This window comes from Lagopus leucura, unplaced genomic scaffold (assembly GCF_019238085.1).
Source record: "Lagopus leucura isolate 7727_CA_CO unplaced genomic scaffold, USGS_WTPT01 Super-Scaffold_100001, whole genome shotgun sequence".
NCBI classification, from domain to species: Eukaryota; Metazoa; Chordata; class Aves; order Galliformes; family Phasianidae; genus Lagopus; species Lagopus leucura.
This window is the reverse complement of record NW_024962262.1, coordinates 44867686-44892411: the sequence shown is the minus strand read 5'-3', so window position 1 is coordinate 44892411 and position 24726 is coordinate 44867686. Positions and strand designations below refer to the sequence as shown.

At 40.5% G+C, this 24726-nt stretch overlaps 1 protein-coding gene across 3 annotated transcripts in view; it reads right to left on the bottom strand.

Moving 5' to 3' along the window:
- Positions 1–17582, bottom strand: part of UXS1 (UDP-glucuronate decarboxylase 1) — a 56641-nt gene extending 39059 nt beyond the window's left edge. For 2 of the 3 annotated variants that reach the window (XM_042867329.1, XM_042867331.1), the window contains exons 1-4: positions 17430–17582; positions 5218–5245; positions 2320–2371; positions 361–404 (exon numbers count right to left, since the gene is read on the bottom strand). In XM_042867329.1, the coding sequence (XP_042723263.1) occupies positions 361–404; positions 2320–2371; positions 5218–5245; positions 17430–17526 (221 nt within the window). In that variant the 5' untranslated portion in view covers positions 17527–17582. The remainder of the gene's footprint in view (positions 1–360; positions 405–2319; positions 2372–5217; positions 5246–17429) is intronic. The other variant, XM_042867330.1, reaches the window with a different exon arrangement.
- Between the last annotated feature and the right edge of the window lie 7144 nt (positions 17583–24726).

The following is a 24726-nucleotide window of genomic DNA, read 5'->3' as shown; positions in this document are numbered from 1 at the left end:
ACATTTCCAGCTTTCTGTAGTTGAAACCAGTACATTTCAGCACATGTCTGTACTGAACTTAGATAACTACAGTAGCTGTTCACCAATACTAAAACCTGCATATTCCTCCACAGGATCTGTGCTTTACAAGAATTCAGCACTCACAGTTACTTCAGGGAGATTGAATCAGCCTGATTATCTTCAGCATTGATGTCCTTTGGCATTTAAGGGCTCATCCTCACTTAAGCATGATAAAAACTGAAAGGTATTGAGGGCATAAGCAAAACATGAAATCTCAAGCCTAGAAGCTACAGAATTAACTGCTACAAAGCAGAAACTGTGCTTTTTAACTGATTCCCAAACTTAGAAAAGATGACGTACCTTTTTTCTAGATCTTTGATTTTCTCCCTTAGAGGTGCAACAGCCTAAAATAAATGAGTAATATTTAAACTTTGAAGAACAGACAAGATTCACATCACAAAGCATTCAGATAGAGTTACTTTGGAGCAAAAAATTATGGCAAACTGTCTTTAATGAAGAATTTTAGAGAAGACATTCCTAGAAACTTGTACCTCAAACTATTCTTGATGTCAAAAATCCATAAATCATTTTCATTTAAAAAAAAAAACAGAAACAAAAACATCTAATAGCATGAAATCCCTTAGCACAGCACTGAAAACAAAGCATATTCAGAGGTAAGGCAGTTGCTCAAAAGAGCATCCAAGGCTATGAGTACCACAGTCTCGGGGATAAGAACATCTAACATTATGATTCCCACTTGACTTAAACAGAAATAAACACAGAAGCATTAGCTCCAGAGCAGTAGCTGTAACTCTCTCAGAACACATGAAATTAAAGAAACACCACACTTGAAAAAAAACTTAGACAATGTAAAATATGTCCAGGCCTTTCAAAAAAGTATTAATAAAAGGAAAGCCGCTAGAAAAATACAGCTCACCTACTAATACTTCTGTTTATATTTTCACTGCATTGAATGAAAAGCACCTCGGTCAGTATCTGTTTCAGGTTCTTTACTACAAGACCTGAATTTCTAACAGTCCTGCCAAGTTTCAACAATAGACTTACCGTCTACAATCATATGTAAATGGAAAGCTATCAGAAGGTTAACACTTGAAATGGTATTAAATAGTAATACGTATCAACCCCTATTTGTTTTCTACAAATACTGCCAGTTAGAGCCAAATAACTCAGGAAATTAAGAAATGAACTGAAATAAGATGCACATTTGTGTCCAGAGGAAATACACTATTGTTATTTATTCTTCAAGCATCTAGCTCTGTGGAACAGCAAACAGCTCCCAAGAAGTCATACCCATGAGAGTTTAAAGTACTACACAGTTAAAGTTCCAAAAGCAAGAACCAGAGGTGCCTGACTTCTCAGGGATGCAACTCTGATCTACTCAGCAAATTTCAAGTATTTAATCATTCTTAAACAACTGGGATTTTCAGAATGCTTGTTGCAATGTTTTCCAGTTTAAAAAAAAAAAAAAAAAGAAAATGCAGAAGACCTAAGAACAGCCTTTCTCCTGACCTTAAGCAACTGCAGTAAGCTTTTCACTGCGTCTACAGGAACTGTAGGAACCCAGGACACAATGTAGATCAGAGTAAATTAGTATAATCTCACACAAACACACATGAAAGTAGTGGAAGTACTCACCTCAAATACATTTATGTCTATTATTTTATTGCTGTTATATAGGAAGTCTAAAAGCATCTTGAAAAAGGATTGCTTGTAAACTTTTACAGTATTTCAGAACAAACTGAGGCTGAAATTGAAATTCAGAGGTGCTGGTATAGAATTTCTGAACCGCCACCATGTTCAATACCCATATCTACTCTAGAAATTGCCAGTACTTGTCCTTATGGCATTTTTAACGCAAACTACTCTCAGCTATCAACACTGCTACATTTGTTCATTAGTTGACAACAAAGCAAAACATATTTGTGAAGTTCCAAATGTCTACTGAAGCACTTTGGAAGAGGGACAGAGGAAAGGATCTGCATACGTCCAATATTCAGTAACTCAAGTCAGTTCTCAAGAGTGATCAATAAAGCCACTGCAGCAAATGAGACCACCTCTACTGCTACAGCTCCCCAAAAAGGCTTAGATGAAAAGAAAAAAAAGCAAACAGCTGAGAGTCGCAGATCTATGTTAGTAACTCCACTACAAAGAATAACAGTTCAAATACTGTTACGTACAAGTGTAATGCTTTGAATGGTTTTAGTGGAACTCAGAGTAATTAGATAAATAATCTCTTTCAATATGAAATGAGCAAAACTGAATATTTAAAGCAGAACAAATGGCCATTATAAAACTAACCTCCTCTATTTTACTTTCTACCTTCTGATCTCCATTTTCCTGAAGAGACCTGCTGACAAGAAAAAAAAACAATTTATACACAAGTAATGCTTGCTCCACTGCACCTACATTATACCTTTCCTGTTGAAACAGTAGCTTTATATTATCCTAAATATTATTTAATAGACAGAGAAAATGAAAGTGGTTGGTTCAGTTCCCACTGAAAACAGTTACAGCCTTGTCACAAAGTTTGGCAAAACCTGAACCACACCCATGGGAAAAAAGAAATAAAATTAAAGATGACAGATTCATTTTACAGACAAAAATCAATTTAACTGTACAAAAGTGCCCAGTCATCGCACAGAGAGTCAGTAGTAATATTTTTAAGTGTAGTTCCATTATGTGAATGCTTAAGACAACTTTTTGTAGGTCCACATTTACTGCATGCTAACAAAACATTTTCTCTTAATGTCATAACTGTAATTTTAATTATAAAACAAAACAAAACAAAAAAAAAAAGGACAAAATATGTTGCTAGCTTTGAATTTTAACTTCCAAGGAACAAGGAAAAAACCTATACTGAAACTATTCTGAAGTGATCAGCTGTTGGGCAACAGTGACTATTCACATATTTCTCTGAAATGATGCCAGGCTTGTACACAGAAGAAAGAAAGATGTCATGGTAACTTGTAAAAACACAGGACTGCCTAGGAGTTGGCTTCTTGCATGAATCTGTGTGGACTTGTTGTTGTGTAAAACAACTTAATTAGTTGTGTTCATTCTTAAGTGAACTTCTGTAAATGTAGAATATCTTAATATTTTAACTCTTGAATCTAGTCATATGATTTTCCTTAAGTTTGCATAATTCTTTTTTTTCCCTCCCCTCCCCCAAAGTAAAGCTTCTGAAAGGGGAATTATTTATCAACCCTTACAGTACTAATTTTTTGCATACTAGAGGATTCATTGGTATCCAACTTAAAATGGAGTTCTTTCAAATAAAACAGAGCTCCTTTACTTGGGTCCTGCAGTCATTACACCTAAGGAAACAGAAGGCCCTTTGTTAAGCAGGTACACATATGCCATGCCATTCAAAGCCAGAGCAACCATTCCCTTCACACCCTTCTGTAAAATTTTGTTACTAAAGCCAGTTCAGTTATACTACTGAGGCAAAAATGTCAATGAGTAGATTAATTTTGTCATACCAGTGTAGTACATTTCAAGGCTGCAATACACAGACCTCGAATCATCTTTTCACAAAGAACTGCATTTTTTTTTTTATAGTAATACTGAAGTAAAAACACTCCAGTTAACACAGTAAGAATTTATTATGAGGAAACATTAAGAAATTTGTGTGAATGCTTCAAATGTTTTCCCAACAACAAAAGGGTCCCCAAAGAAACAGCTCAAACCACACTTTGTTCAAAAACAGGTTAGTTTCTAACGAGTCCTTCCTCCTAACATTATTATTGAGTATCATGTTCAGAAATAGTTTTCCCCCTAGTAGCTCTGTAAGGGTCTCCCCAAACAAGAGGGTTGATACAATTTCTAAGGATAGCTTATCAGGGAATCAACGTGCTGGACCCCATGACCCCCCCCCCCGTCCTTCTCAAACACCTGAGATCCTGTCCTTCCTTCAGAAATGCTTAGCTGCACACCTAACAGCTACTGAACTGTCATAGTTGGATGATCATGAGTTAACAAATAATTTAAATAAGCCCGTCTGCAAACCTCAGCAGCTCAGCAGCTGTTCGACTAACAGCTGAACGCTTCTAGAAACGGTGGGAAACAGCAAGAAGGGTAAAGTGGACAGCTATGTGTTGACAACAGCACATCCCATAGAAAGCTATTCTGGGTAAATGAAAGCCCACAGAAAATTCACTGATTTTCTTACCTTGCTTCAAACTTCCTTCATTCCATGCCAGCGAGCATGGTAACAGAGTAACTAATGAGGTGAAACATTGCAGGACAAGGGGAAATGGTTTTAAGTTGAGGGAGGGAAGATTTAGGTAGGATGTGAGGGGGAAGTTCTTTACAGGGAGGTACTGAGGCTGCCCAGAGAGGTTGTGGATGCCCTGTCCCTGGAGATGTTCAAGGCCAGGTTGGATGGGGCCCTGGGCAGCCTGGTCTAGTGTTAAATGGGGAGGTCGGTGACCCTGCATGTGGCAGGGGCGTTGGAGATTCATGATCCTTCAGGTCCCTTCCAACCCTGGCCATTCTGTGATACATTCTGTCCCATATCCACAAAGACTTTGCTGTAGCGAACAGCATCCTTTTATTCTCTTCACCCTCTTTTCCAGCTACAACTTCCTTGTGAAATTCCCACATGACACTCACATGTAACCAGCAGTACTGTGAAATCTGCATCGTTTGCATTCATATGTTACGTCATCCTATTTCCAAAGGCAAAAACTATGGGGGATACAACACAGGATTTGCTCTTCAGTACTTTAACCACCTTATTCTCTCCCAGTTAACTATGAGGGTGGGGACTGAAGTCCTCAAAACACCATCTCCAATTCTAGGCACAGAAGCATAACTATGGTAAGCAGATGATCTGCTACTTTTCAGTTCTACAGCCTGCACTGCCACTAAGATATGGGTCAGGTTTGTGATGAAGGAAAGAAGAATTTCATCAGCCTATGTGCTCAACTATGCTAAGCAACTTGCCTTAAACCACCTCCCAGGATAAAATATATGTAAGGGAACATGCTGAAGGGCAGAAGACCCGGGGTGAGAATTACAGCACACAAACGCTGCTCTGTGATTGAATACACTGTATTTAAAAGATGGTATCAGCTGCTTAGCAACCATCCAGCAACAGCTCAAGCTACTCTTCTGTTTTCTTCCCACTTGACATCCAGTGATAAATGTAACAATTTTATTTCAGATAAGGATATTCAATATAAATACATACATTACCTCATATTGACAAAGTTGCCCCAGACAGCTGGAAAATAAAAAGGAGAACATTAGCATCATGTAATAGCAGCATGAGGTAATTTTTTCGTATCATCATCAGAAGGAAATTAAAACAATGCTAAATATATTCATGATTTAATTACGTTGCATGCATGCCAGATACATATGCAAAACAAGTGTCCAGAATGTGGTTTTGGAGTATGAGAGGAATTCTGATGATTACATGAGATGACAAAAGGAGGAAAACTGAATGATTTAAAGAGGATAATTCCAGTGCATATCTAAAGTTCACTGATAGCAGAGCCCCATTTCTGATCACTATCCCCAAACTATACCACATAAAACATACAAGAATTCACTAACTATAATTTGTCACTGCACACATTAAAAAGAGTTCTAAGTTTGTTTATTAAATGCACTGAAAAAAAAAGTCAGAAGCAGGAAGTCCCATGCACCTGCACCACTGGGATTGAAAACTGCAGAATAGCAAAAATAAAAAGTGGCCACCACTGGTAACAGCTGAACCAGTTCAGAGGTGTCACAACAGTCCTGCATTAAAGGGGGCTGCATGTACTAACGTGTATGCTTATTCACTATTTATCACAGGGATTTAAACTCAAAATAAACCTAAGTAATAATACAACCAAATGCCTCACTTAGCAAGCAATGCTCATTTTTTGTACTTTTGGTATGGAAAACAGTTTCAAGGAAGACAACTGTATAAAATGATACAGCAAATGGGTATCAGCTCTTTGCATCCATTTGCCACATCTATTCTCCACCTGAAAACACATCTGAAACCACTGAGAGTTTAAGCACAAAGACTATCAGAACACTGACTTTCACTTTCAACTAGGACACGGAATGTAGTTAGAAAATGTAGTTAAAAAAAAAAAAAAAAAAGGCACTATAAAGCAGGCTGCACAACAGAGTCGACAACTTCACACTGTCAACACAAATAAGGTTAATGTGGGACAGTTATGCAAGGAACTCTGTAACAATAGGAAACACAAAGTATACGCAGAATATCTTCAATAAATCATGCCCATTAAAGAGACAAGGCTCAGTCTGGGTGCCCAGATTACGTTGGGCCTTAAGAAGTAGTAGCCTGTATGCAGTTATGGTATTATTATGCATATAGAAAGTTCCTGAGGCAACATCAGTTTTAGCAAGCAGAGCTTCAGGCCTCAAGTAGCAGCTGAATTAAGTACTTTGTCTGCATTCAGGCCTTGCAGATACACTTCACAATCGTTACTTACTGATCTCAAGCAGTCAGTAAGGTCTTATAGAGATGAGAACAACAAATGCAACTGCAGACACAGGCATCAGAAGGAAAAAAAACACACATGAGAACACAGTAATGCAGTTACAGTTCCACCCTCCAGGGGATGGCAAAGCCACTGAACTGTGTTAAACTACTGAGCGCTGCCAAGTAATACAAATGAATCCATGACAGATCATCAGACTGAAGGAGGGCACTACAGCATATCTGCAGTGGTATCATAAAACCTCAGTCTTTGGAGTAGGAGAAAGGTAGAGCTTCACATTTGGACAGATGATCAATAAAATCCAGCTGAACTAGGAAACACCATGGATTTTACATTAATTAGATTCTCAGTGGGGAAAAGAGATAGAGCACTGAGCACTAAAGTTACATTCCATTTATTCACCATCTGGCTAGGATTTCAGAATTATCTGTGATAATATTAGTGGAAAAGAGTTTACTTTTTCTTTCTTCTGCGTGAACGACTATCATTTGACAACTACAGGTACACAATTGTCAAGCTATAGATCACTCAGATATACTATCATTTCATTTTCTAGGCTGCTGAAACTCATGCACACAATGTATGGTATTGTCTGTGCAGTGGCAGGAAACATCTGGACTTGCTTGGGGAAGCAGGAATTGACACAAAACAAGTTGCCAGCTGCTCCACAACCACCATCCTGCCAGTTTTGTTGCAACAACAACAACAAAAAAGCTTGCTAAAGAAAATGGGCTAACTGTATGGAAAAAACTGAAGAACACCGAAGTGTATCCCATACAGAAAGGTGCCACAGAAGTTTGCTTGGACATACTGTCCTCACAAAGGATTCTGAATGCTCAGCTCTAAAGAAGGCTCTCTTTGACTACTGTATGTTTCCACATAGTTTACATCAAGGTTGAAGGGCTCACAGGTTAAGAGGCCAGGGGCCCAAAGCAGCAAGCAGAGTGAAGCAGAATTACAAGCCTAAATCTGAGACAAAAGCCCTCAGAGGCACCACAGAACCCATGCCAACCAAGACCAGGTTGAACCAAAAGCTGCAGGTGCGGACAGTTAGAAACGCTTCCTAACTACAAGATCATGAATCAGGCACCACACGCAAACCCATCTTTTTTTCAAAAGTATCAGACTCCTAATAGACCCAATTTGAGCAAACTCTAACATAACCGAGACTTTATTGCAGAAGTCAGTCTTTAAGAAAAGAACGGCAACAACACAACAAAACAAAAGCCAAAACTTTGAAACAGAGAAGTACTTATGGGGGTAACAGTCCTATGCCAACACTCAGGCCTTGCACATTTAACAGTCTTCCTCCACAGCCGCACACAGTGCATATGCTGAAGAACTCTGCATTTATCCATCTACAGAGCATGCACAGCCTTCCTGCCATCTACTGAAACTGTGAAAGTGAAGAATTCATCATTAACTGGACTAGACAGACAGGTGCATGACTTGTAACCAAACAATTAAGACACTCATTACAAGGGAGAAGGGAGAGAAGTTCTGCTTATCCTCTCAAAAGACCATTTTTAAACCTCACCCAATGATTCATTATGGTAGTAATACGTGGCCATTAGCGAAGAGATTAGAGTATTTGGATTGCTCAGAGACACGGGGAAACCAGGTTTAATAGCCTGCAGGATTAAAGTGTAGCCCTGTTTTGACTCTATCTGATCTGTGATGTTTCTCCCCTATTGCTTTCCTTCCACAAAGTAACAGCCACTTTCCCTGCAATAGTTTTCTAAGGATTAATAACAAGTACCACTAAGATTAAGAATACATCCGAGTCAGTAATCGCTCCCACAGATACCACACTTCAAAGAAGAAGAATGCCATAACTTGATGAAGTGATAAAGAGCTATTGTTTCAGGAAAAAAGGGGATTTGTTTTTTAAAGCTTTGATCACAGCACTGTTATTAAAGAGGCTGGCTGAATTTAAATACTAAACATTAATTACTCCTTTGTCCCCTCCCCCCTATTTGGTTTTCCTCCTGCCCCTAAAAGATAAAGCTACAGCTATGTGGTAAGGATGATTTCATAAAACTGTTGCAGATCTCAAAGACTTCTTCAAACTACTTCAAAAAAAAAAAAAAAAAAAAGAAAGGACAGGCAGTCATGAATGAGTAAAAGAAAGGCTGTCTTCCTACCGCATACAAGCGTATTCCTATACATATAGCAGTTTGTTTAGTCCTCCTAGAGAAGTCCATCTCTGAAATTACATTGGATGCAAAGCAGTGCAATGATTGAGCTGTTTTCACCAAAGGCACATTTCAAGAGCAATTCTTCAGATACATTATGCAGGCAGGGCTGGCTTGATTTGAAAAACAAAACCTATTAAATCAAAGTACAAATAAGTTCAATAGAAATCCCAAGCTATTTGTTGTTCAGCATCCAATATCAAATGCACATTCCCCTACCTAACTCACCTAACTCAGTCAGACTTTAGGCTCTGACCAGTTATACTTCACTGCAGGCAAGAGTCATTCATTTGCACCCTGAAAATGTAGGAATAGGATGCATACTTTGCTTGGAATGCCCTTTCAGTCTGCCATCTGCAGTAATAGTTGCTGTATAGCTTTTTTTTTTTTTTTTTAATAGAACACAGCTTACTATCCTTGCATGTCTTAATTAGCTCATCCATAATAGGCTGGGGAACCAGAAGAGTAGCACAATCATAATCTAAAGGTAGGAAAGTAAAGAATCTCAAAGGAAATCAGTGCCTTTACCCCAGGATGGTCCCTCTTCTCTGGGATTAAGAATGTGACATTAATATCAAGTCATCTATCACAAGGGAACTGCAGTAATTAACATTGAACCTCAAATGATTAGAGATAATTTCAGTCATTTCAGACTGCTTCAGACAATTTCATTAGTTCCAGCACCATGTGCATTTTAAAATTAATGTTTTAAAAAAGCAGGATCCTAATGCCCGTGAAGATTCAACTGCATTCTGAGCAACAATGAATGCAGTTCCTTTAAAACCATTCTCCTTCACAATGATTATGTTGTTTGCATTTCCAAGGCACTTAAAGAAACTTTCATGAGAACTTCTGCCCAAGCAGATCTAGTTCTAAACACAGGATTTTTTTCCCTGTGCTGCCCTCCTTACATCCCCTGTTCCTCATATTAGGAGACAACAAACTGATGTCTGTTACAAAAAGATTCTGCTATAAGAAACAGCACGAAGGAACACTCTGAATTGATATACAGTTGTTACCTGAACTTCTAGAACAAAATCTTAGCCTTTGAAGGCTGAGAGCGAATTGCTTCAGACAAACCTATTTCAGAGAGATGCTATGATGTTAAAAACAGGATTTATGTATTTATTTTCCTCTTTCTTAAATCAGGCTCACCATGGTTACACAGCCGCATTGGTTTCTTGGTTAAAAACAAGTTTTTTCTTCTCAGAGAAAAACTTGACAGAATGGAAAAGTAAGCAGAGGGAGTTCAAAATGTTGATTACAGATCCATTAAGAAAGAAAAAGCCTTATATTATTTTGCAGATCTCAATTACATGTGTAGTGATATAAAGGAAGCTACAGGAAATTGCTATTTCTTTTTCCTCCCTTTATACATTTGAGTGTATGCTCTGGCTCCTCCAGAAGTAGTTCTCTTTGCCTTTGGCTGACACTGATATTTAAGCCCAATAGCGCTGCCTTGCACAATGTGAGCTTGACTGTAGTCAAAAGTTACAGAAAAATCATCTATGGTGTTAATGGAGGTCCCTGTCCAACTCCCACTGGAGTTGGTGAAAAGAATTCAGTTCACCTGAAAGAGAAGTGAAAAAAAGATATTGTGGGCTCTAAAGGAAATAGCTACAGGAAAGGGGAGGGAAGAAATAGCAACTGCTTGGGAATCTTGAAGTAACTCTTAATGGAGGAAATGAGGAGATTTTAACATTGTATCTCAGTACAGACTGGAGACACGACAGTCCTGCAGCCAAGTGAAAGCTGCTCTTCTGAATGTGAAGAATAAGTAGTACGAATGGGCCTTGGTGATATTGAATGTAATTTGCTGCTGATGAGGAGCCCTTGGAAAATCACCATTGAAGAAAGCTGAAATCCCAGCAGCTGGGAAATGGAGATACCCACTTTTGCAGAGGATAGGAACTTTCCCTGCATGTAGGGATCAGGTGGACATATGAAAAGCTGTGATGCCCCCATTCCTGGAGGTGGTAAAGGCCAGGCTGGATGGGGCCCTAGGCAGCCTGAGCTGGTGGGGGGCAGCCCTGCAGGTGGTTGGACCTAGCTGATCTAAAGTTCCTGCCCCAAAGAGAGAAGATATAACCTTCAGATTTCCTCTCATGGGAAGTAACATAGACCATTAGGATAGAGTGTTTTTGTTTTTATGGGGCTTCACTGTATGCTATTCCACTGCTACTCATCTTCCAGCAGAGAAAAAGCAGTTGTCAGAATAATGCTTTTGTGCCTTCCCTCAAAAAGGAACACTTAAACTGCACTGAACTGCTACACTCCTACAGCTGTCAGATACAGTAACAGGTAGTTGTTTTTTTTCTTTAGGACAGTTAACTGGATGTCATACTGGATAGAAACCTAACTATTATTGCATATTTACTGCTTACAACATTTCAGTTCACATCATCACTTAAAGGCTGAACAGAGTTCTTCATTGCTAGGAAGTCCTTTCTAGGTCTTCTTTTTTCTTTTTCCCCCTCAGTTCTCTGTTCAGTGTTTCAACTCTTTCCTGTATCTTTAGCATATCATTTTTGTCTACCGCACGTTTTGCCACAAGCAAAGTAATGCTATCTGATTGTTCGCTACCACATACATAAACACATGATACTTACAGCAACTACATAGCAACAGAATGCATCTGATTTTCACCCCAAAGAACTCAACCCAATTTGGAAGTTCCAATGAGGACCCTCCATTTTCATCACTCTGTACACTTCAGTGTGCCTGGACATCATTTAACTTCTCAGATTTGAAGTTACTGCCTCAAAATAACAACAGTGGTCTGCACATAGATTGATTCTCTACAAAAAGTAGGAATTCTCTGGGGAGACTTTCAACTTATACCTAACTGGAGTTCAAAATTGTAATTTGAATAAGGTCAGAATTATTTTGACAATGTGAAATCTAAGCAGTCTAAATTACTAACACCACTGTGAGCCCTTTTCACTCTGTGAAAGATCTGAAAATCCTTAAGTCTTTCTTCAAACAGCGGCTTTCACTCAAAAAAAATCCAGCAACTTTCTCCTTACAAAATGACATTTATCTTCTGGTAGACCTGATCTATGCAACTGAAATGCACAAAGTTTGCTGAGAAACAGTTTCTCCTTCTGCTTTAACACAACACTGTTTTGTTTTTAACTTGCAAAGAAAACAAAGCAACAAAGAAAGCATAAGGGATTGCTTTCTTCCCCAAGAAGGTGCAGATTTAGGAATGTGTCACATAAGCCTGAAATACACTTAAATGCAATTCCAACATATTCACTATAAATGCATGCACAGGTATTTAATATATTTCAGAAACTTGGAAGGTAGTTTCAAGCAAACGAGACATCTACTTTCCTCCCTCAGTATCTGCAAACAGGAAGCGTTTCCCTTTCTCTGTTACAAAGCTCATTTTCCTTCTTGAAGGCTGACTGATCAAAGTATAGTTTTAACGGGTGGTTTTCAACTTCCGGCCTCTGGAGTCTAAGGAAGGAAAGGTAGGGGTCACTGTGTCAACTCACCTGAAGGAGTCTGACAAAAGGTAACCAGGTTAATTATTAGATAACTTCATCAGTAACATTAGAAATCGGCTTCAACAGGTTATAAATAAATGCAAGTCATTCAGAGCTGTAAACTGTCATGCAGAACAGTGAAGGTAAAAGGATTTATAGTGGCTGAGGAAAGGGTTAGATGGTTTTTCTGTTTGTTTGTTTTTTTGTCGTTGTTGTTAAAAAGAGGAGTAAATTAAAGCAGATAGTGCCCAAGCACTTTTTCCTCCCCCAGACATGGTCCACAGAATGGGGGAAACATTCTTCAAGAAGCTTAGAGAGGCAGAGAATATTCCACGCTCCAGATAACAATGATACACACTTTACAAACCCCAGAACCTGAGCAGTCATGTGAGACAGCAAGATTCAGATCAGAGATAGGGATCAAGTAAAGGGTCATGACTCACGTCAAGCTACTAAACGCTGCAGATTACTATTTACTGCTATGATTTTCTCAGTTATTGTACTGGCCACTGTAGCATGCTGTGAGGCTGCTGAAAAACACTCTCTTCTCCCCATTATATTTTACAAACCCCTTTAAGCAAGCTGATGCAGAAACCCCCACATCTCTCTCCCAAGGGTCCAAAGACCTGAAGTTGAAAACCACCAGTTCAAACTCTGCTTTGGCCAATCAACCTTCAAAAAAGAAGGGCAATATAAATGACAGGGAAACATCACTCCTCTGCAAAAATGCAGAGAGGGAAGCAGATGCAAGCACAATGAGTGCCTGTTCCAGAGTGGAACAATGACAGCACCACCTCCTGCACAAGCCACAGCCAAAGACAAATCCTAAGCAGAGATATGCTGGGAATGGTATGAGTGAGTTTCTACAAAATACCAAAAACATTTCACTAAACAACCAAGAACAATGACAACAATGATTCCAGCCCTGCTTTGCTGGCCAGCTATTCCTGATTTAAACTCCAAACTGCTACCGGAGCTCAGTCAAACTCTCATGAGCTACACAGCAATGTCTAGTTCAAAGGCAGCAAGCAAATGCTTAGGGTTTGTTTTTTAGATATTTTTTTTTTTGTAGAGAATCTGTGGCATGTTGGTGCAAAAAGCAGGCAAGCCTGATGTCACATCACACCACTCCTGAATCATCCTTGGCCTGTCAATCCTGCTGTCTCATAAAACAAACAGGGAACGAAGAACTGTTCCTTCTACTCTCAAAAGCAGTGCCAAATAACTTCCAGACAGCTAGCTTGAATCAGTAAGACAAGAACAATTTCACAGCTATTTTTCTGCTATGAAAAGTGAAATTACAAGCTTATCAGAATAAAAAATTAAGTATCCTTCAATCCTTATTTTGAACAAGGTGCAAGAGGCTGGTAAGATTTAAGCCTAGAAGCTTAAGCTTCCCATGCCTTGTTATCCTGAGAGAAGGGGACACAACATTCTTCCTACTTGATGGAAATCTGACCAATAAATGGCTAACATTATAAAACAATCACTGAAATTAACAATGCTCAGAGACATCAAGCTCTACAGCACAAAACACACTTTACTCACATTACTTTGACGTTTTAAGTTGCTTTAGCAGCCGTTCTTTGATTTCTTTTATAAAGGAATAAAAGTCTTAATCTTGGATCTCATGACAGCACCCTACTATTCCTTCGCTTTTTCCTTACAAAATGAGCAAAGCTGACATACTTCCAGAGAACTATTTGATCTACGAATGAGCAAAGAGAACTGTTCTACTTTACCAGAAATAGAACTCTTCCCTTATTTTCAGTAAGATCATGCAGCTCCCTTGTTACACCAAGACATCAGATTACTCACAGCAGCATCAAGATTAAAGCAAGCCACGTAGATGGACAAACTCTGGTCTGTAAAATCTTGTAGCCAACATTCAAAATCTACTTCTGACAACTTCAATAAGAGCCCAATTCTACAAAAACAGTCTCACTGAAGCACCTCAGTAAGTCTGTATAAAGCAGAATGAATACTTAAAACCTCAAAGGAAAGGAATTCAAGGTATCTACTTATTGATGTACTGAACCACAAAAAGACAGACCTTTTTTTTTTAATTCAGTAAATATGTGCATATTGCATCAGATACTTCTTATATTTTTTTCAGTACCTCTTAAATTGGCTGCTCGTTTATGATCTGTCTACATTTGTAGTGACAATTTTACATTTTGCAGTGGACAACAAAAATCAATTAAATCCATTTCACTGGCATTTCTAATCACCTCATGTTCTTAAGCTGTGGTTTCACAGTGGCTCCAAGATGATGCAAGTGCAGCCTGTTACTGAAAGGGTTTGTTCTGGTCCACCTTCACACTCTGTCCCTCTTCTTTCATTGACAACTACCACATCTGCAGCATCTTGCAGGGGATTAAATCAAAGCAAAGATGTAACACCTTGATCACGGCTCCCCATTATATCTAGCACACTGCAGCCATGCAGACAGCAATGCAAGTGAGTTAACTAAGTTAATCCTGGAAACAAACAGACAAAACCACCTACAGAGAGATTTGGACAGTTCATTAGCTACAGTACTACCAGATTTAAGTGAACAATGATTTTTTGAAATTAATACAAATTACATTTAGAAAAATGAGACGTCAAATATGGCTAATTCAAACAGAGATTGAAAGTAAGGACTCTTCTTACTTTAAGTGTTACAAGTCCATAAGAATCCAAGGTATCTTAAACCTTGGATTCTTGATTAGCCTTATTGCACCCCTCACATCACAACGGTACTTTAACCAAATTCAGCAAGGCTCCTTAGATGAGACCCAAGTTGTAGAACCAGTCAAGTTCTGCCAAACACTAAGCACAGCTCCCCATATCCCCACTGCACCACCTCCTCAGCTGGACCAAAACAACTGTCTGAATACCTACGTCATAAATAAGCTAAAAAGGAAGCTGACTTCTCACCAAGTGATCTTACACCAGACCTCCTTTAGCTGGTTCATTGGACAGCAGTTTAAGTCCTTGTATGTGGAGGACTGGTAGGAAAAAGGAGATGTGGAACAAGGATGCCTAAGCCAGCCCAGCCATTCAACATTTGTGTGCTGTGAACCTACCAGGACAGCCACCCAAAGACTGCTGAGAACAAGAGGGCCTCTGTCTGTCAACAGCTTGTGATAAGCTCTTCCTCTGGTTTACTGACTCTAGAAAATAAGTTCTTCAGACATTTTTAACATACATTCAAAGGCAGAAGCTTTCTATGAAATAAAACATTTTTCCAAAAGATACTCTCCAAGCATTCTCCCATGGTTTCACATGCAAACTCACAAAATGGTACTAACAAAAAAAAAGAAAAAAATCATATCTCCTACTTCATAAAAACAAACAAGAACCCCCCCAAACTCCACATTCTTCCAAGTATTCCATTCCCTGAAGCAATGTGCTCTAACTCTGGTTCCCCACGCACTAGACACCAAACAGAAATTCATCAGAAGGACGCTGCACAGCCTGAAAACACTTAGTCATTTGGAGAGCACTTGAGAACGAAAATGTAAGAAGTGCCAGCACATACACCTACACCAGCAGCTCAGTTTTCTCAAATTCCAAGCTATTTTAATCTTGCAATATCTGACAGCATGCAGAGCACAGTGATGATTCAGTAATATTGCAAGTAGTACACCATCAGGATAGGGGGATGGAATCATAATCACTTCCACAGAAAAGGTAATGAAAGATAGTCTCTCTACAATCTATTACATCACTGACATCTGCCAAAATAACATACTACTTGGAGACACCAGAACAATAACTAATGATTCTGCTACCCTATTACTGAAAAGATGGAATAGTACAGCAACTGGACATGGCAGATGTGCAGAAACCATACACCCACCAGATACCCTTTTCAAGCTGCCCTTTGCCACACCCATCTGCAGTCCTCTCCTGATTTTTTCAAACTCAAAGAATGACCAGAAACAAGGAGAGAAAGGATTTCTATAACCTGCAGCCCAAACAGTAAAAATAATACAGCAGTTTTCCTCTTCCTTAAGTCTAGATTTTACCCAGACAGCAAAAATCATCATGTCCACAATCTATTCAATAGCCAGGTTCTAGCAGCCATACCAATTGCCACTCAATCTCAGTGCCTGACAGCTTTGCTTTCTATATTAAGTTTTCTCTTTTGCAAAATATCAAATCCTTTCAGAAGCAGAAGAGTCATCATTAAGTCATTCCAGCTTTACTATGCATCGCACCCTAAGTCACTTGAGCAAACTGGGGAAGAGAAGTCTCAGGGGATACCCAAGAGCAGCCTTCCAATACTTAAAAGGTAGTTTATAAGCAGGAGGGAAATCAACTTTCTACATGGGTTGGTAATGACAAGACAAGAGGGAATAAACTAAAAAAGGGGAGATTTAGGTAAGATGTTGGGGAAATTTTTTTTACTGAGAGGGCGGTGAGGCACTGGCACAGCTGCCCAGAGAAGCTGTGGTGCCCCATCCCTGCAGGTGCTCAAGGCCAGGTTGGATGGAGCCCTGGGCAGCCTGAGCTGGTGGGGGGCAGCTCTGCCCATGGCAAGGATTGGGATGGGTGGGATTTGAAGTCCCTTGTAACCCAAACCACTCCATGATTCTATGAAACTGTCTTAAGTGTGAGAGCTGGTATATGATTTCAACAATTTCAACAGCGAGTAAGTAATGAGATCTTGCAAACACACTAATGGGAAGCAGCAAAGGGAATTCCTATCTTGCAGTTGTGGCGTAGGAAACACCATTTTTCCTCCGACATGCCCAAGCTGTACCTCTGAACCCTGCCAAATGCCCACGGAGGATCCTGAGGGGCCCTCACACACACCCATCTCCAAGGCGAGCTCACCTACACGCGCCCTGCAGCACCGACAGCACCTAGCGATGCTGACAGAGCTTCCACGATCCCGCCTGGTGACGTGCAGGCCACACAAAATCCACACGAGCCTGAAACAAGAGCAGGCTAACGCTAAATGTGCGAAAGGGACGCGAATGGGAAGAGTGCTCACAGCGCAGCACGGTAAATCTCAGGGTCTATCTGACTCACGCCTGTAACGCACGCCGTAAACATTCCACTCAGCGGCTATTCTGAGATCTCCCTGAGTACTTTTTGTGCCTCTCGGTACACAGGCACAACCCGAACCCCGTCCCACCGGCACGACCACCCCGCGGAACGCGGCCCGCTCGCCCCGAGCCGCCCCGCCGGGCCGGCGGAAGTTTCCGCGGGGCGGCGAGAGGGAAAACCAGCGGAGCCCCCTCCTCGCTCGCCCGCTCACTCACAGGCGACGTAGGCGATGCAGGCGAGCCCCACGAGCAGCTTCATCCTCCTGCGGTTGATGGCGGTCAGCAGGCGCAGCAGCGGCCCCTTGCTCACCATGCCCAGGGCACGCAGAGCCGGGCACGCCACCCGCGGCTACCCCCGCCCGGCTGCCCGGGAACCGCTCGCGCAAGCGCAACAGCGCCCGCCCTCCCCTTCCTTCCCCTGCTCTGCTTGCGCTAAGCGGCCGGAGCGGCGGCGGCAGCGCCGCGCCGCCTGGAAGTGCGCATGCGCGGCTCGCGACGCGCTGCAAACGACGGGTGCAGGGCGGAGCGTTGAGGTGGCGGTGCTCCTGAGTCCGTGCGTGCTTGCGTCTGTCTGTTCTTCCTTCATAGCAAGCTGCGGGTTCTTCGGCTATGGGCTGACTGGGGGCGCCCGCCTTCCACAGAGCGACCCTGAGGCGCCCGCTGCCTTTCTGGTCCGCTGACACGGTCCTTTAAGGTGCTACCGTATGTGTGTGGCTCTGTCTCCTGTTGCCTCCCGCGGTAGTGGCCTTTAGGTGTCCTGCTGGTTACAGGAAGGCTGCACACCCAAAAAAGCACCTCTCACTTAAGCCCACTTCATTTCTAAGCAGTCAGTGCCTGGTGTCCTGAAAGCTCCATTTGCCTCAGTGCAAGCAACCTGATCTAGTTGGAAGTACCCCTGCCCATAGCTGGGGTTGGAACTGAGTGTTCTTCAAGCCCCCACAGCCTAAACGAGAGAGGAGGCTCAGGGGAGGACTTAACACTCTACAAAGACCTGAGAGGAGATCATTTTGAGGTGGGGGTTGGCTTCTTCTCCCAGGTAACAGCGATAGGACAAGTGGGAATGGCCTCAAATTGCACCAGAGGAGGTTGGATCAGGTTGGATATTAGGAAACGTTGCTTCTCAGAAAGAGCTGTGAGGCAGTGGCACAGGCTGCCCAGGGAGCTGGTGGAGTCACCATCCCTGGAGGTGTTCCAGAACCATGTGGATGTGGCACTGAGGGACCCACTGAGGGTGGGCTGGTGGTCTTGATGATCTGAGAGGTATTTTCCAACCTTAATGATCCTATGATTGTCTGTTTCTCCATGCATCTCTTTGCTATGATGACTGCACAGTGCTATGGGTTTGTTTCTTTACTGGCATTTTTCCTGTTAGAAAGAAATAGTTTATTAATTTGTATCTGTGTAGGATAATAAAATTTAAACTGCTCAAAAATCATTTACGGTTTCTCTGCAACTTCCATCTGAAGACCTTACACCCTGTTGCAAACCACTGATTTGTATTTGTCTGGAGTGGTAGAAACCTTTCTCATGTGTCAAAGTATTTTCTCTTAGTAAAACACATTCTGAAAAGAAAGCTTCCATCAAAAGCATTCTGTCTCAATATTATGACCTTCAAACACTTTCGGACAAATATTATTTTTCATATTCATCTCCCTTGAGAGAATACTGCAAGAATAAGTGTTCTTGAACTAAATGACTCGTTTCAATTATTTACTTACAGAAGAGAAGGGCAGCTGTTTATTGTGACCCCTGTCCAGCAAAGGCCCACATACTTAGCAAGTAAAATGTGGGAAAAGTCAGGAAGAAGTGTAGATCTTCAAAGGATAATGTGCAGTAAGATGCCATTTGGCACGATGAAGAATATCACACTGTGGCCCGGAGAGGCAGTAATGTTATTCAGGAAGCCTTGAGAATCAAAATTTCCTATCTGTAGGATACAACACTCCTGTGCTGTAAGTATAAAGCCAGCTTCTTTCCTCTTGACTTTTGTTTCTTTTGGTTTGTATTTGATATACTTTACTTGCATGTTTATTCTACTTGCTTATAGACATGTGGAGAAGAGAGTATAAACATAAAAATCATTTAAAATACAATCTTGCACTGAGTTTATCTGCAGAGCAATCACTCAGATAGTAACAGTTTATACCAGGAGTAAATTTGGCCATCAAAAATCTACAGCTGAACAGTGCTGCATGAAAGCTAGAGACTATTACAGTTATTACTGCATCCCTTTTACAAGGTGATCCCTGCAGCTCAGACTCCCATTGTTTTCAGTCAGAATTTTGGATAACGTTACTCACATGCTCAACTCATGTTCCACAGGCCTTTGGGGTTAAACAAGACATTTTTAACAATTGCCCTGCCTGAAGCTCAACTGCACAATCCACCGGGCTGCTTGCGTATGACATCTTGCTTGGTGCCATTCATGCTCTGTGATCAGGTTAGTTCTGCTGCAGGAGCGTATTGAGACAGTTTGCAATTCATGAAGACGGGAAAAAGAGAGTATGGAAGCAGAGTGCTCCATGGAGGGTCATGATGGAGGAGACTAGAACCACATGGAAGCAGCCTAACTGTGCTCCCTTAAGGGCCAGCTCTTTGTGACATGTAACATTTGACTGCATCCATGCTTTTTTTGCAGGTAATCTGGAGCATGTTGAATTTAACATGGGCTGCAGAAGAGCCCATTATATGTCAACTACAACAATAGGCAAGTACATTTTAAGTGTTATGAAGTTCTCTAGTCAAACAGTAGCCAAAAGTAGGGTGCTTATTTCAGGATGTGTTTGGTCACCCCCACAACCTTGTGCCAAAGACTGGCACCAGTAGCAGAGATTCTGGCACGTAGTGGCTTGCTAAATGTGTCAAGAGAAAGACTGAGGATGGTATGGTTTTGGAAGCTGCCTCATGAGACTGCTATGCATCAGGAAGCAAGCATCCATCTGCCTTAAGTCATTATCTCTGCGAGGCTGTCAGTATGACCTCATCTAATGGCAAACCTCTCAGGGCTTGTTTGCAAGCAATAAACCTTGTCTCCCATATTACTGTTTCCATCCTTATTTCTTAAAGTGCTTTATGAGAGCATTTTGATTTTTCACTAAACCACAGCCTGTGAAATTATGTCAATTTTTTAAAATGATTTTTGTTTTATAATTATGTCTTCCTTAATAATTAAAAATGTGAAGGCACAGTTGTATATGCCTGAATGATGGGTACGAATTTAGAATTAACAACACCCTGCAACATCCTTTTCTTTGAAGCCTGACCAGATCAGAACTGTGGAACAGTGCAATTGCACAGCTGTTGTTTCAGAATAAGGCAAAAAAAGGAGTGCCGTGATATGAACAATTCCTGCATGACGTTACATAAGGGAAGCTGCTGTGTCCTATGGAAATACAGAGAAGATCCTGTGCTTCTGTCCCAGCCATGTTTCTCAAGAGATAATGTTCCACAATATGATTTGCCAAACAGAAATGGACTCTGGGCAGTGAGACCCAAGCAGAGAGAACTGCTGTGCATGAGATAAGAAAATGAGCTGCAAAGCACTGAAAAAAATGCAGAAGTAAAAACAAGCTATTACCACCATATTACTATCATCTCTTGTGACTTTATTCTCTTAGTCAATTAAGGCTGAAAGTAGACAAGACTGAGTTGGACAGCTCTGCCCTCCCTTGCAGCCCATCTTCATCTACAGCTGTACCACACCTAGTGGTACACTCCTTGGAGGAATTTTTCTGGCACCTTTATCTTCTAGGAAATCTGTAGATTATTCTATGGAGTAGGACTTTTGTACTGCATAGGCACAACAGTGCAGTTGTACAGAGGCTTAGATAATCTTGAAAAAAAATTGGCATTTGGCCCTGTTCAGATAGTGAAAACATGGAAACAGGTTTTTCCAACAAAGTCTGAAATGTCAAGTGTTGTGCTTTGTTTTGTTTTTAAATTAAGTCTACTTTTAACAATAGGTGATAGTGAGGAGGGGAAGTCAGACAAAAAGGTCAGAGATAAAGCTAGCAGTGTTTCTTTTTAGGGAAAGATGGAAGTTAGAGAGTTTGTGGTTTTTTTCTAAGACAAAAGGAGAGGGAACATGCAGTTCTGGGAATTGTGACAGTTCTTTTAACATTAGCATCTCAAAAGAGAAAAAAAAACTGCTAAAACTGCTTCAGAGAGTTATTATTTAATATTTGGATGGTGATGGCGACAAACAATTTCAAATACGAATAGATCACAGCTGCCTTTAGGATTACATGAATGCAGAATTGAGTCAATCCTAGACCTCGAAAGCATACAAAGTAGGAGGCTGATCATCCAGAGAATGTGAACAAACAAACAAGTGGGTGTCAAATTTGGAAGTGTCTGCTGGGATACAAATTTGCAGAAATTAGGTGAATCATTTCATTATTTAATCAGCTATTCGCAAAGAATGAATTATAACATGCAAGCAAATAATTGTATGTTAAAAATCTTTGTAGTCCATCTATTTTGTTAATCAGTTTCCTTGGGTACTCTGTTAGTCCCAAGATGTCATTCTGTGAAAGCTGAGAGACTCCTTTTTGTATCAAGAACATAGCTTAGAAAAGCTATTTTCTTGATACAAAAAGCTGCTTAGAAAAGTTGCTTCCATCTCCGGATTTGAAATGGATATGGCATAGAGAGACAAATAAAAGTCAAGCAGCAATTACTGATTGGTAAGCATTACCTACATAAAGTACTTGTTCTTCATGACACATTTTTTCTAAGGTAACCAATGATGTACATGTTCAAAGTTGGAAAAAGATTTTGAGATGCTGTATCTGTTCTGGAAGTGCAGAAGATAACTGAATAAGAATGAAGTAGCAGAGAGTGGCTATACTGCAGAACCTTGTGAGCAGTTGAAAGCACTGCTCCTCAAAGTTCTTTTATCATCAAAGAGGCTAGTTTATTAGTCTGGGTCAGCAAGCACATTAATCATTCACTCCTCTTTTACATTTCATTATTTCCCTGAATCCTTTGGAGATTTTTAATTGGCATTGTTCTTCCCTACAGCATGTGGGAAATAGTGACTTTGAATGGCTTTATTTTGGGTTGGATTCAAAGTCGTAACAGTATGTCATTGCCCAGCTCAAAAAAAATAAAAGGCTGTTTTGGGGTGGATCAGTTTTATATATATATATGTAATGTGAACTCAAAGTAGTGGCTTAGAATGGCTTTTTAAGAAAATCCTCTTGGGTTATGCTGGGAATCCATGCTGGCTGCCGCAACGCTTGGGACAGGGAAGCTGTTTGGCATCTTTATTTGTAATGATGCAGATTGGATGTGACTATAGCTATTTTAGCTGTATAATATATAAAAGGTCGTCTTCTTTCCTCATGCGAGCTCCAGGCAGGTGATTTACAAGCCAACTCAGTGATAGCAATTCTGCACTATACAGATGTGAAGATTATCAATTTAATTGTGAGTAAAGAACTAATGTTGAGTAACTGTGGAAGCTGGGCTGCAAGAGGCTGGAGAGCACATCTGCTCTGCAGTCTGGAGACATTACTGATGGAATTTCCCTCGGAGGCAGGAAAGAATCTTAGTGCTGTTCATCACAAAATGTTACTGACAAATAAAGCAGAAAGTAAACATCATTAAAGGTGTTGTGAGAACTTGTAAGGTTGATAGAAAGGCAATAGTTGGAAGAGTCTATATCACAGTCCACTTGAAATGTATTTGGAGTGCTCAAATTCCTGCTGATACTTGGTATTATTTCTCTTCTACAAATTTCCCTAGCTGCAGTGTCAGAGAGGTAGGATGACTGATAGACATTCACACATTTCTGGAAATGTAATGTAAAAATACTACTGAGTTTATGTGACGTGTAGCTATAAAGTTGCATGATCTTATGAAGAGGAATCTAGAACAGCTGCAAACAAAACAGCCTTTTGTTGCAGGTTCCTCAAGAACTAGGCAGCAGAGGCCCGTGTGACCCTTGGAAGCATAGGTTCTATGCTCAGATGTGTCTGTGTACTCTAGATCTGGGATTTCATCAGGGCCAAATATTTTCATTTTCTCCCACAGGAAATTATTTTTCCTCCTGGATGGAGTGATGCAGATGAGATGTGTACAAACAGAATCTCACAGACATGTTCTCGCCACAAAGAGGTCCAATGTTATCTTAGGCTTTGTTAGTCAGAATCTGACCAGCAGGTCAGCGGAGGTGATCTTTCCTCTTAGGACAAGTGATGCCACACATGGTGCCCTGTGTCCAATTCTGGGCTCTATTGTGCAAGAAAAACATGGACATGCTGGAGACAATCCAATGGATGGCCAGGAAAAAGACTAAGGGTCTGGAGCAGTTGTCCTACGAGGAAAGGCTGAGAGAGCTGGGACTGTTCAGTCTGGGTAAGAAAAGGCTCAGTTGGATATGTGAAAAGAGGGTGCAAGCAATGCAGAGCCAATGGTGCCCAGTGATAGGACAAGAGTTAATGTGCATGAAGTGGAATGCAGGATTCTCCCTCTGAACATCAGATAATGCTTTCTTACTATGCAAGTGACTGAAGAATTGAACAGGCTGTCCAGAGAGGCAGTGTGGTCTCCTTGGAGATCTCCAAAAGCCTCCTGGACATATGCCTGGGTGCTCTGCTCTAGGTGGCACTGCTTGAGCACAGACTGGACCAGATGGACGCAGAGGTCTCTGACAACTTCAGCCATTCTATAATTCTGTATTTACAAAGTAAACAAAAGCACAGGTTCAAATATTTTCCTTTGCTGTTTGTCCTTGTGTTACTCTTGTTCTGCTCCTTGATAGAGCTGAATACATACAAAACCATGTGAATGCAAGTATGAATTGACTTTAGTAATCTCAATAGAAATATGTGAATAAAATCACTAGTGAACAGCCTTCTGTGTAACCTTATTCTCTTTTGTAATTTCCACCTTTAGAATTACAGCCTATGATCAAGGTAATTTTAGTATCAAAGTCATATTTTGAAGCCAGGAGGATTAGTAATTTCCAGAGAAGTTTTACAGCAGCTAATAAGATTTGACCAAATAAACTTTCATTGCTGCCTTCCAAAGTTAAATCATAGTCTTACATAAACAATAAATTCCCCCAGTGAATACCTGTTAAATGAATTTGCAAATTGTGTTGAGCCCAATAAACAAACAAACAAAATTAATAAACAAATCCTTGAATGTTCTTGTTATACAAATTGTAAATTAATTCCTGGTAAAGGCAATACCTCCTCAAATCTCCAAGGCATGTAAAAGCAGTGTGAACTTTTGAGTATGAAACTTATTCGTAGAAAAAAATGTGGTAATTCTTATGTGTGTATTTTTACCTTGTGCCTGCCACTGGAACTGAAGATTTATTGCTACAATACATATTAAAAACAACCAACAATAGACAAAAGGATTAAGGCATACTGTGTTTGAGCATTAGATCAAAAATAATTATTAAAAAAATATCCTTTCCTGTTATGCCAGTGCTTCCATGGGAAGCTTTTATAAATAAATAGGCTTACATTTATCATGGGCTTCCAACTTGGCAATTAAG